General features: G+C 43.9%; 1 protein-coding gene across 1 annotated transcript in view; it reads left to right on the top strand.

The window, feature by feature from the left end:
- LOC115393799 (pro-neuregulin-3, membrane-bound isoform) overlaps nucleotides 1-10,001 on the top strand; it is a 177,840-nt gene extending 167,839 nt beyond the window's left edge. Inside the window, 2 exon segments of the mRNA XM_075410431.1 lie at nucleotides 5,840-6,022; nucleotides 9,323-10,001. Coding sequence (XP_075266546.1) covers nucleotides 5,840-6,022; nucleotides 9,323-10,001 — 862 coding nt within the window.
- Nucleotides 10,002-13,359: the final 3,358 nt, after the last annotated feature.

The following is a 13,359-nucleotide window of genomic DNA, read 5'->3' as shown; positions in this document are numbered from 1 at the left end:
TGTCACAGAGGAAAGTTTTTTTTTTTTTTGTGTGTGTGTGTTTGTTTTCTCCTGAAAGTTGTCACATATGGCTGCAGGGACAGTGCCGAGTCCTCCTGGCGTTTTTACCCGCCACACTGCCGTGCAGGTGCCTGGTGAAGGGCAGCTGACAGTCAATCATCTGTTCAGCTTGCTCTCCGAGTCGGGGGAGGCCGGGGAGAACGAGACGGTGATGGATGACGTTGAGACGCTTTCAGCTATTGACCTGAAACCTGGACCGCATTATGAGCTATCAGGAGAAATGCCCCATAAAGGCGCATCAATACGGCCCATCAATATTGCTGCCAATGGTTTACTGTGTGTTTCCTAAAACCAGCTGTAGGATAAATTAACGGATTTATTGTATCGTGCTATGGCAACGCTACAATCCATCCGCCATGTTGATCGTGCTCACAGTCCCTCACCACTGTGTGCTGAACCCCATCGAGCTAGGACGGATTTATATTATTTATTTTAAGGACAAATTTACTTTTCTGTCGGCTGCAAGCTGAACAGCTAGCATCGCGTTGCTGCCATTGATTTATCAAAGCTGCTTGTTGAAATGATGGATGCCGCAAAGGCTCTGCCCTCTATTATCATAGCAGTCTATTCTTGTTATCAATCACAAAGCTAAACCAATAAGAAATCCACCTCAGGGTTTTTGAACTGTTGTTGAAGAAACTGTCTTTGAATCGCAAAATATAGAACGGCATAAATCATTACAGTTTGCAATGTTTCAAGTCTGCGGGTGAAAGGAGTTGCTGTGGCAAAACGGGGGCAGCCATAAAGAAGGCTGATGCCGTCTACTGTGGGTCAGGAAGCTAATATTACATCCATATGCATCTACGAAGACGATCCAGCTCTTTTTTAAGTCTTCTCTATATTCAGCATGACAGTGTTATTTAGCCAGTCGACAGCAGACACCAGTTTTCACTTTAAAACTTTAAAGTAAAGTAAATACTGACGCTTTACATCATGAATTAAATGTGGAAATCTGTAAAGCTGAGGGCATGAAAAGAGACTTATGATTTACGATTTTATTACAGTGTATACCTCCTCTATGTGGATATACAATTACGTTCAAACAAGATAATATCTTTCTGTAAAACCAAAGACAAATTCAGATGAGCTTCTCAGAGTTCTAAATGTTAAAAAAATATCTCTCTCTGAAAACCAGCGGTATAAATATGACAAATTATAAAATAGGAAATAATAATGGGTAAGTTTTTCCTTTTAGAAAAATTCAGCTGTAAAAAAACATCTAAGTTCTTTTTTAAATAAATAATGGAAACAACATAACAGTAGCTTTAAAAAGACACTAGTTCAACAAACTGAAACCAAAACATTTGGACTGACTTGGGTGGTAAATTTGTATTTGTGCAAACTGCGTGCTGTTATTTTTCAATTCAAGCCATTTGAGCTTTGATTCCATGTTGTTAAATACTCAAAAGGCTTCTGTCCATCCTGTTTGTGATCAGAGTAGTCCCACTAACAATCAATCAATTCAAATACAGTAGTCATCTGCATAATATACATATATCCAGACCTGATATCAAGCAATCCGTGAACATATTACTTTAATGTTAAGCTAATTCTGGCTTTTAGTATCACAAATATCAGTAACCACAGAGTTCATCTTCAGCTGGTGAGAAAAGTGGTTTTGCAAGAATTAGTTCTTAATCATCAAACAGAATGTTCTCTTTAACGGAGTACCTCCAAAGTTATTGTGATTCTTTCTTTCTCGGTGCAAAATGCCACTTCTTCTCATGTTGTCAGACATTTCATTATGAGCCACAAATGTCATCTTCGTAGTGGCACTAGAGGAAAAGCCACAGGATCATACTAGCATTAGCAGGATTCATCTTCTGGGGAAACCAGGTGTCTTTTACCAAATGCCATTTCAGTCCATGCAGCGGCTTTGATCCACATGCGTTTCACTCACAGCCGAAGGAGCGAGTTCACCTGAAGACCAACATTAAGTGTCGCGTGAAAAGGCCTTTTTCTAACAATAAATGTGTTCACGGATTTACATTTTAAGCACTCAGACGAAGATCTTGCCGCACAAACCGGCGCCAGACAAATGAACAAATCAATCACTTTCACCCAATCATTCTCATTTGATATTCTCTGAATGAAGTAGCCAGCAGCAGCTCCCTCTGTTGCGTCTGTCCTTGGGCTTATTTCTGCATCTCCGATAGAAATAGCATCACACTGCAAGGAGTCAATCATTGTTTTCATTTGCGCCGCTGTGGATTAAATCAATCACCACCTTTGTCTCCATTGGATGAGGGAAATTGTAGTAAGTAAGCTAATCAATACGCCCGTATGGAGTGGGTGATTTTTCCACCTGCTGGGAGGGAAACATGCTCGGTGTCCATAGTGAGCGTTGTGGGTGATATGTGGGTGTAGCCTGCTGTTTTCTGTGCAGAGGGATGTTCATTCTGCGCATGTGCCGTTCTGTTTATAACTCAGCTCAGGTCCTGTTGTCACACGCCGTTTTCCCCTCGGCCTCTCGGTGTTTTTTTTTTTTTTTTTTTTTGGTTTCCCTCCGATACGTCCAGGAGAGGCACAGACAGCCAGGAACTGGTTAAAATGCGTGCCGGATTACTCTCCCAGCCAGGCTTAGTCATCTCACATCCGGAGGCTGTATAGTTTTGGTGAATCGTGGAGATAAGCAGCTGCAGTCTCGTTTTAAACCTTTAACATTCAATAATCGCACCAGACAAAAAAAAAAAAACAAAACAACATTTTACAATTTTCCGGCTTGCGGTTAATCCTAATTAAAAAAATCAGCATGCAACATAACAGGTAACAAAACTGCCTTAATTCAGCTTTATTCATATCAAGTTTGCACAACACCTGTCGATGGGAAAACTAATTTCGGCAAACGCCGGAGCCAATATCATGCTCATGATTTCACAGCCATGAACATCATGAAAGTATTAAACTCCAGCATTATTCATACAGCTATCAAATCATACCACATTTGTTTTACAGTATAGCTTCAGTGAATGAAGAGCCTTTAATTACAGGTATAATATCTAATAATTCTAGTTTAATCCGTGAAAACATAACAAAATTTAAAAAAACAACAACAACAACAGCCTCAGTGTCATTCAGTTCCTGTCTATATATGGAAACTACTAAAATTTTGTGCCGTATTTATTCTGTATTTCGTGACTTCTGTCTTCCAATTTCTTTTATTCTAATGAACCACAAAAACTACAGCAAGTTTTCAAATATATTCCCTCAAATGCATTAGTTATGACACATTTATGACAAATTATTAAATATATTATAAATCAGTGGTGGTCTTCACTATGTATTCTATTTTGAAGAAATCCAGTAAGAAGTGTGTCAACATTAGAGACTCATGGAGGGTGAAATCTGTGTGAGACTGGTCAGAATGATGCTTTTCAACATGTTTCGTCATGTTTATTTGGCTCATCAGGTTGAATTACGCTGACTTGTCTGAGGTGTCGAACTATCCAGAGGTAATAGAGCTGTGGCATTTCAATAAATGCCCCACAAAGGGTTTTAAGGACTGCTTAAAAAAAATCCTTAAAGTTTGAAAATTTTGCCAATTTGGTGCTTTGTCCAATTCACAGTTCCCAAAATTATTCAAGAGCCAAAATCAAGCTGGGAGAACTGTTGTCACTGATTTGTTTCACGCTTCGATACAAATAAGTTGTTTGCCCAACAGTAATAACACGTCTCAGAGCTTTTCCTGTGGTTGGATTCAGCACAATCAAGTGACCCACTGGTCACAGAAGTAGCAGCAGCAGGCATAAATCAAGGAACCCAAAAAAAAAAAAAAAAAACAGTATTCAGATGAAGTGGAGACTAATTCCACCTGGATTCTCTGGTCCCAGATGTGCCATGCAGGTTTTTTTGTTCTTGCCAGACACGACGACACATCGGCTTGCAGTATGGAGCCACATAACTCTGCTTCATACTTGATGGCATTGTTCTACCGCTGCAGACTTGCGGGGATCGGCTTTGAAGTCGACCACCTACTGTCTGCGGAACAATTTGAAAACAGTGTGCCGAGGCAGGAGGCACACTTTCCGAGGGCCGCTGCCTCCACCTTCAATAACAGTGGGGGTGCAGGGGGTGCTGGTCATTTTCATGCTCCGGCATACAAGTGAGCCCTGCGTTTTAACTCTGACACAGAAAAACACCGTTTTTTTCACATATTCTATAAGTGCTTTTGCTGTATTGATATATTAAATTGTAGTTTGAGTTACAGCGCCGCTTGATCGATCCGACAAACACTTTAGTCCTGGCTGAAATGTCATTTAAACTACTTCAAGAATTCCTATATACTTCCCTGCAGGCTTAGATGATCCCCAGAACTGTCCTCTTGTGGGGTTGTCCAGCCGTGGTTTTTTTTTTAGGGGGGGAGCTGCTGGTTCAGCTGGACTCCCTCGCTCTCACACACACCTGATTTGAATGAAACGATTTTTTATCAGGCTCCTGCAGAGCTTGAAGAAAAAAAATCATTGTTTCGAATGAGGTGTGTGGAAGTAAGAGGCATCCAAACATGTCCTCAGGACCAGGACTGGGAAACACGCTGGCGTTGAACACAGTGGCAGGCGCTCACCCAGTCCCCGTTCAACACATGAAAAATGGATTGTTTCACTGGTTCGGTACAAATATACTGAATTACTCCGTTTTCTATCCATCCAACTCTGATGAACACAGCCTGTATATTTAATAATCTATATGTATGTAGAAATTAACATTAGATTTCTTTATTTTTTGCACCTGTAACAAAACTAAACATCATAACAAATCGCACCTCTTAACACAGAGGCATGAAGAGGCTTACAGGAAGCGCTTCCCCAGTCCCCTCCGGCGGCTAAAAGAATATGCTAATGCTGCAAAAACAGCCGCAAAAGGTCATCCTCGCCGCGCAGAGACACAGACTATACTTGTAAACACGGTAATCATGAAGCATATACATGCGAGGAAGACGGCGTCAGTGCAGCAGGTCTGGCTAGCAGAGGCGCTGCAACGCCTCGCTCCAGGAATAGACGGTTTTCACAGCAGGCTTTGTGTCTTGTAATTGCTCGGATGCACGCGCATAATTTAAAGAGCCGTTGCTGTGTGGCAGTCAGGTGAGGCAGTTCCAGCTTCCGGCGGTTGGGATTGCTGGTGTTTTAGCAGACGTCGGACCTGAAAGGAGCGGATATTTAGCTCAGCACGTTTGTCTTTACAAATTAAAGCCGGCTGCTCCGACGGCGAGACGGAAGCTAGGAAAACACAGAGAATCCATATTTATCTCAAACTGAAATTGGCAATACGCTAAACAAACAAGAAAATTAAACATTTTTAAGCTTTGATATAGTGAAACACAGTAATAAGCTGTCAGCTACATTACCATTTTGCTTTAAGCGCAAACAATACGACCTGCGAGAGCCACGAGCGCTGATGCTAATTTGGTTTTCTTCCACCAAATTCATTTTCTTCTTTCTTTGATTTATTTATTATGAATTATTTATTTTGCTTATGTGAAGTGCGTCTTATTGCTCACCGAAATTACTATTCTCCTCACTTGTGCGGTACCCAGGTCCCATGTTCAGACTGCAGCGGTCGGGTCATTTGTGCAAAGAGTCAATTGAATGTATAAAATTTAGCGTGTGTGTGTGTGTGTGTGTGTTTTTCTTCCAGCACAGAAAGGTCAATCGATGCCCTCTCACATCAGAAAGACGAGATAAACGCGGCGCAATAGATGAATTAGCGAGGGCGGCGTGATTTGGACCGACGCGTTCGTCTGGTGGGTTTCCAGCGCTCTAATTTGTTTGCCTTTGGGTTGCAGGAGCAGCTCCCTCTCGCTCAGTCCCGCTCAGCAACGCAGAGAGACTAATTACTTCAGGACGCCGCCCATTTCCAGAGGGAAAAACAAAATATCGACCAACCTGATCGACGGCTCCAGAGTGGCGGCGCACGCCTACAAACACCTGCAGGAGGACGACTCGGCGGACGTGGAGTCCATCAGAAGGTGAATCCGTCTGCGTCCCTCGTGGCTGTTTGCTCCTCAAAGAGGGAAATTCTCTGTGCCTGCCCTCCGTGTTTGAGGTCAAGTGCCCGGTTCAGCGGCGCAGGCCTCCGGATTAGCCGAGGTTAAGTTGGAGTGGCAGAGGGATAATTTTGGAGAGAAATTAGTTTATGACCGAAATACTGTCAGTTCAAATCCAAGAAGTAGCCTATGAAATCTGATCCAGGGAAATAAATGAGATCTGCAGTGCCCTTCCTCTGCTGAGACTGTCACAATTAATTTGGAGAACACACTTGATCCCGACCGCTCTACAGTACGGCGGTGCCGGGGAAGATGGGAAGCCCGTGTGTAATCTGGCCCCGCGCTCGCCACTGAGCTGCTGCTGCGAATGGAAATGTGTTTTATCTCCGTGTTTGAACGGGGTTAAAATGACAACTGTTCCAGCGCTAATTACCAGATGATGCACAATTTCACATGGATTTCAAGCTGTCCGGAATGGTTAGGTCTTGGCTAACGCTTAAGCATTATGGGAGAAATTTATTGGTTTGCCCACCAGTTCGATCATTTAACTTAATGTCAGGTATCTACCTACCTGTAACCTACCAAAACAAGGCTACATGTGGCAAAGTTTTCATTTCTCAAACATGGGCGCCTCTCGGATTCTCCTCATGCTCGCCCCGATGTCGAGTGAGGACAGCGAGCTGCTCTATTTTGACGGCCACCATAAGTGAAGCACAGCCACTGGCGCCGTTTCAGGAGGCATTAGAAGCAAGGAGGAGTTCTGGCAGAGCCGGGGTCCCTGCCAGTTGGCTATCGGGGGGCGAAAAACACATTTTTAAAGTACAGTCTGATCATCCTCGCTGGCACGCTTTCAAATAGAAGTAGCCCGTCGTGAAATTCTCCCTGACACATTTGTTATCAAAGAGGAAATGCTTGTCCACTGTCCTCGAGGAGGGGGGGGGGGGATCATTTATGGATGAGACAAAGTTGCACTTTATTTCACATGACTTCAAACTTCTCTTTTTGCACTGAAGATATTCAAATCATCACAAAATTTATTCCCGCATAAAAGCTGGCACAGCCAAAGTGTATTTATCGTATGTCGGCCATTGAGGCCGCCTGCTTTCCCAGATCCATGCATAATGTCAGGCAGCTCCACTGGCATCTCCCCTTTAATAAAGCACTGAAAACATTAAATTATTTTAGGTTTTTTTTTTTATTTACAGATGCAGACAACAGTGTCTTAAGCCTGAGTAAGGCAGGCCTGTTTAGCATATGACTCAGAAACAGCCTAATTTGCTGTCAGTGTGTGCAACTTGAGCGATGGCACTGTTAACGGAAACGTCTGTCATTAAAGCGGCAGTGTCCCCCGTGCATTCCCCACAACTTAAAAGTGCCTCGCAATGTTCCTATTAGCATGCCAACCTGATTAAGCGTTACAGTGACTTGTAAGATACACTGCAAGCTGCCAAACTCTTTATGTGACCTATTTCCATAATTTACATTTTTAAACAAAGCTCCATGGAGCTCAGCAGTTCTTTCAGATGGTTGTGCGGCGAGATCCTCCAGGAGCAGTTTCCCTTTTAACGCACACTCGCCGTCCCGCGTGCGCGCACACGTGCACACACACACGCACACACACACGCACACGCTTGTCCGAGAAAACAAACAAACTAATAAAGAAAGTAATGAGGATTTTCTTTGTTAAAGCACAAAGACAAAAAAATCTGCACGCTACGGGCAATTAAATCTGACGCTGCTTTTTCAAGTGTTCAGGAGAGGAGCCGAAATGAGAGGACTTCTGGTCTTAACGCCGCATTTTTACAGTTAAACAATAGAGATCTCATTAGCCATTGATGACTCCCTTATAGATCCTTCACTTTAGTGAGCTTTATTTTTTTTATTTTTTTTTGCTTTTTGTTTTTTCGCCGGCCTTCACAAGGCTGAAATGACCCATTTCTCGACTTACAAGCCACACAACGCCGAGCTGCCGAGCTCGCGGCCCCCTCCTTCGCTTCCCTCCAGCCCCCTCGTCTCCCCTGTTGCCATGGATACACCCTCTCATCTCTGGAAATGAGAAATGGGAGGTGGAAAGGAGAGTGAGAGAAGCGGAGAGGGGAGAGTGAAGAGAGGAGGAAGACAGTGCCGAGATGATGAGAGAGCGGAGAAGTAAAGATGGAGGCTCTGAGTGTCGTGCGCGGGGAAGTGTTAAAGGGCGGGAAAAAAAAAAAAAAAAAAGGAAAAAGAGAGAGAGGCGAGAACAACAAACATACACGGGAACGCTCTACCATGTTTTCCATTTTGTGACGACTAATCCCTGCAGAGTACTGTCAGTTTCATTATCCACTGTCAAAACATATATTTGCCCATTTCAGGTAGGGACAGAATCAAAGGCAAATTTGCTCTGGCGGTTATTTTTAGATCTGTTCTGATCTGTTGGGTCTACCTCCAGCTTGCATTCACCCTTCTAATACCAAGGGAGGAGTGGGAAAGTAATTCAATTATTTAAACCCGGTTATGCTACAAACTGTCTCTGAAGGCTGGCAATAACACTGGCGGCGTCCTGAGGCTACGCCGGGGTGACGCCGAACGTGAATTGAGTCCTCAGTAACAATATTAACTCTTATGCACACTTACCAAACGCATCAACTCCCCCACTTGACTTGAGATCAGTCTCCCGCTCGGCGGCATTATTCTCAGTGCGAGCCTGATGTCTTTCATGCCTCTCTGCACTGTTTTGTGACATTTTCACTCTCCGGCAACATATTTCTACGGTACATCGTCCTCCAAAATGGACTCTCACACCGACATACGCACTGATTTTCACCCTAAACGTTATGTCACGCCTGTCAGGCTCGGCGTGTTCGGGGTGAGACGGTGCGTTGTGTCTTGTTTCAGAAAACTAAAATTAGACGACGTGTCGAGCGGGATGAGGAGTCGGTGCGTATCGTCTCCATACAGCCGCGAAGGGTCAAGATTGAGGCTCCATAAAGCCTTCAATCTCTGATAAGACAGCCACCAGAGAAGGGATTTCTCTGTTGAACACCCGTTCAGCTCATGTTGAGGATTATAGGTAATTACAGAAAAGATTATCAAAAGAACAATACCAAGTAATGATAAATTCGATGGTGCAAGCCGGAGCTGAAGTATAAGAGCAAGAGCAGAAGGAAGCCTTTTTATTTCTGTATTTTATACCCTATATCTCTCTCAGGTAATGATTGTGCAGAATAAAGAAGGTCATGGTATGTATGACTTGCTCTCTCATTCTCACCTCTCCGTTTCTATTCTTCCTTCTGCCTAAAGGTGTGATTCTGCCGGCGGAAGGGTCGGCGCCCTCCTCAGCAGGACCTCGCTCTCTCACTTCACAGCCAGGAGAGGATGGACCGAGGTCCCCTGCACCCGCCTGGATAAAGGAACGACCTTCCTCCCGACCTCCCTGCGCACCCGCTCCGTGCCAATCATCCCCTCCCTCCAAGCATGCGACCCGGAGCCGGGGCGCGCGGACCCGAGCGACCGGAAACAAGCCGGGCCGCTAAAGTGGCACCCTGCGCCGGCCGGGAAGACGGGGCTGGCCATTAGCGATCCTCTCTCCCCACCTGAGACTGTCGTGGTGGCGACCGGCGCCGTCGACCCCCCCGGCTCCGCGCAGATGCTTCACCACGTCGGAATCGCAGTCGAACTTTCACAGGATTTAAAACAGAAACGCCTTCCCAACCCAGCGAAAGTGTCCGGGTCCCAGAGCGAGGGCCCGAACGCCCGCCGGGCCGGGGCTGTGCTGGAGTCACATGCAAAAAGTGTCCAGTATCCCGCCAGAGGTGTGCACACGAGCAGAGTTCTGAAGGCAGCAGGCCAAAGAGAAGCCCAGGGACAGTGCCAAGGTCAGACATCCCTCGTGTGCGGAGGCGCAAACCGCTTCTTGGACACCAAAGGACCCAGCTGCAGAGGAACCGGAGACGCTTATGCCAAGCCCTGTGAAAGCTGATTGGATTAATTCTGTAAAAGCTTCAAAGACACTGTTTCCTAATAACTGTATACCTTTGCTGGTGGCTCAGGATGGTTAGCAGGTGGGACCATCTGCGTGGCCACATGGACCAATAACAGATGGCCATAGATTCTTTTTTTTTTTTTTTTTTTGAAGGCAGACGAACAGATTGAACTGCCGAGGAGAAAAAAAAAATATTGACACAAAAGACATCAGATAACAAAGAAAAAGAGACAAACACACATTGTGAATAAATGTGACTCAATAAGGAAAACAAAAACCGTGACTGGAGTGGGAGCTTGACTTAAACAGTGTATTGAAAAAAAAAAATGCCACTATTTAAAAGGAGCTTCTACTTAGAAACCAAAATAGTGTGTCATCTCTATGTTGTTTCTCTATTGTAAAGAAATGAAATTATATATGTCATATAATATATGTCATATAGACGTATATATATTTGACATACAATTGTGACAAAATAAAGACTAAGATAACAGTGTTAAGGGCTTTGTTCATCTCCATCCATTTGCCTGATCATGTGCTTGTGTTCCAGTTTTCTGAGTGTGTGAGCAGCAGGGCCAATCCGGGGATCTGGGGAAAGCCTTTTCCCTCTGTGGGTATAGTTTCCGTTTTTTAATGAGATACTGTGACGAAAACAGACACATGAAGAGCAAGACTATGAATTATTTTCACAAAACACTTTGTTTTTTTGAGGGGTAAATTAATTCCAAAAATTAAGCTTTGATGAAAAACGGTTAGGACCAGTGCCACAGAAAAGCACTGATCTGGCACAGTCGGTTATATCTTGTGACGTGCAAAAGATTCTGCCAAAAACTTGAAAAGCAGCAACACTGATTTAAAAAGAGAAAGAAAAAAAACAACAACCTTATTTTTCCTTTTGGCTTAACCCCGTTTTTTATCCTGATTCCAAGTTTCTACAAGTGTCTCACAATAAAGATACTCAGCGAGGAGAAGATGATGTTTACAGGTTTTCGTGTAAGAAGTGTTTAAAAAAAATGCCTCCAATGAATGACGTCCGTGCTTCGAAGTTCATCAATGAATGCAACATTATGCTGTTTGTTCATTATTCCTAACGATAAAGCTTGTACTGTATCCATAGGCTACACACAACAAGCATTGTGCTGCATATTGAATCCTAACAACAGCCGTGAGGTCTGCAAATGACAATGAAGCACGCAGGCATACAAATGCTGCGCAATCCTTTATTTTTGTCTCATTTATGTCGAATTCGCTGCATCCGAGCCTTCTCCTTCCCCGGTTTCTCCGTCTCTGCCTGCACGGCAGTCTGTACAGGACTCACAAATGAGTATGACTGAGATTTCTTCATCACTTTTCCGCAGAAGAAAACTATCTTGAGTCTATAAGAAGGTTTTTGTGAAGATTAAAATGAACTTCATTGATCCCTGAGGGGAAATAGAGCCGAGGCAGCTGCAAAGGAAAGATAAAATTGCCATAAATAGAAAATATTTTGCATTATAAATACATATAGTGACTGCTGGCTAGGCAAAATTCACCACACTTTGCACTGAATTTTCAGACGCTTACAAATTTGCATAGTCTTCCTGCAGCGCAGCGATCAAAAACAGGCAGGTGTGCAAATATTGTTGAATCATAGATAAAAACCTGAATAAATAAATAGAGAGATTAATGAATGCGGAGATTTGCATGCATTGTAGATTTGAGGAGTAGGGGGAATGTTTGTGTGGAGGTGTACATGAATACCGTGCTCTTCGCCGTCACTTGGGGGATTTCAGGCTGCGTGAGGCGGAAGGCTCGGCAGCAGCGGGGGCCATGAAAGCCATCCTGGAGGCTGATGGGAGCCCGGCACCTTCCTAAGACCCACACCTTCCACGCCCCGCTGTTCATTTACTGCTCGAGATGTATAATTTGTAGACACTTACATGCACCGCTGGCTGGGAAATGGTTGCAGGGAAGTTAGTGCGAGGGAATGGGCGGCGGTGAAATCACAAGGCAGAGTTTAGGAGCTGCAGCTACTTTGTATTCAACATCATTGCATGTTAGAGATAAAATGCAGATGGTTGGAGCACACAAGGAGCACCTGTGGAATATAAATGCAGCCTGTGACCAGTGTTTTGGAATTTTATTTCCAACACCGTAGCGGCAGGAAATATTTGCCCTGTCAATCAGTCACCTGCTTTCTGTGTGAGGGATGCATGTTCTCCCTGCGCATGCATAGGTTGGTGTTTTATTTCCTCTTGATGATGTGGACCTGGGAAACGTAACCTTTCAGTTTAAACTTGAAAGTTGCTTCTTGCTGTTTCTTGCTTATTTCAGTGACAAACTGAAATGAAAAAAGGAAAAAAAAAAGAAAACAAAAGAAAACAAAGATTTTTGAATAAATATTCCGACACTACCTTTAGGTCATCAGGCAGCAGAATAATGTCGGTACTTTTTTCCCTCATGGGAAATTGTGTGGTTACAGCAGTAAAACAGAAACACAAACAAGCAAGTGGCAATAAGGAATAAACACAAAACATCTATATAAATCTTGGAGAATTCATAGCAAAAAAAAACTACTTAAACAAAGAAGCATTTTAAAACAACTAAAAGACAGCGTTTTAATTAAAACAAAATTAATGTATCCAACATGCTGAAGTGTGAATAATACCAAACACTGATCAGTTTGTACATGAACTACACTCCCAGAGCGGTGATTCCTTGTAAATTAGTCTTTTTGAGTGTTTCTGTGTGGGTGAGCGTTTCATCCACTGACCAATTAATCAATTAGTCCCATTAGAAGCAGCTGGGGTTCACTTTGGTCAGCAGTGGATAACACTGATCCGGCTAAACTACCAGTTGTGCTCCCATGTTGTTTGTCATATTCTTCATTTGTCTGCGGATTCCCACGATCGGCACGGAAGTAATAAACCCCTCAAGAAAATCTGACATATTAATTCTAAACAAGCTGAGCATTATTGTGAAATAAAGAGCTGGAAAACGATGATACTATAATAGATTCCTGTCAGGGACGTCTCTTCCCAGTGTGGCACTAATGAGAGGTCGCGTGGATTTGAAAAAGAAGGGATCGGTCTTTGATCACGGCTCATACCGAACGCTGGAGACGCCGTTTGAAGCGCCATTTGAAAGAGTCCCAATTTCAGTGTTTGGCTGACTGGGTCCTCCCACCGAGAAATGTGGAGCGAAGAAACCAGGGAAGACCCCGAGTGAATAAACGGTGCCTCTGTGACCGTCGCCGCACTTCAGAAAAGGCAGAAAGACGCCGCTCTTGAGTTCATCCGTGGACGAGGAGAGAGGACGCCGACTTTATGAGGCGGCTGCAACCCTCTCCAGTGAGGGTAGGGAGGAAAAAAAAAAA

This window comes from Salarias fasciatus, chromosome 8, assembly GCF_902148845.1.
Source record: "Salarias fasciatus chromosome 8, fSalaFa1.1, whole genome shotgun sequence".
Classification (NCBI taxonomy): Eukaryota; Metazoa; Chordata; class Actinopteri; order Blenniiformes; family Blenniidae; genus Salarias; species Salarias fasciatus.
This window is presented reverse-complemented; position numbering and strand designations above follow the sequence as displayed.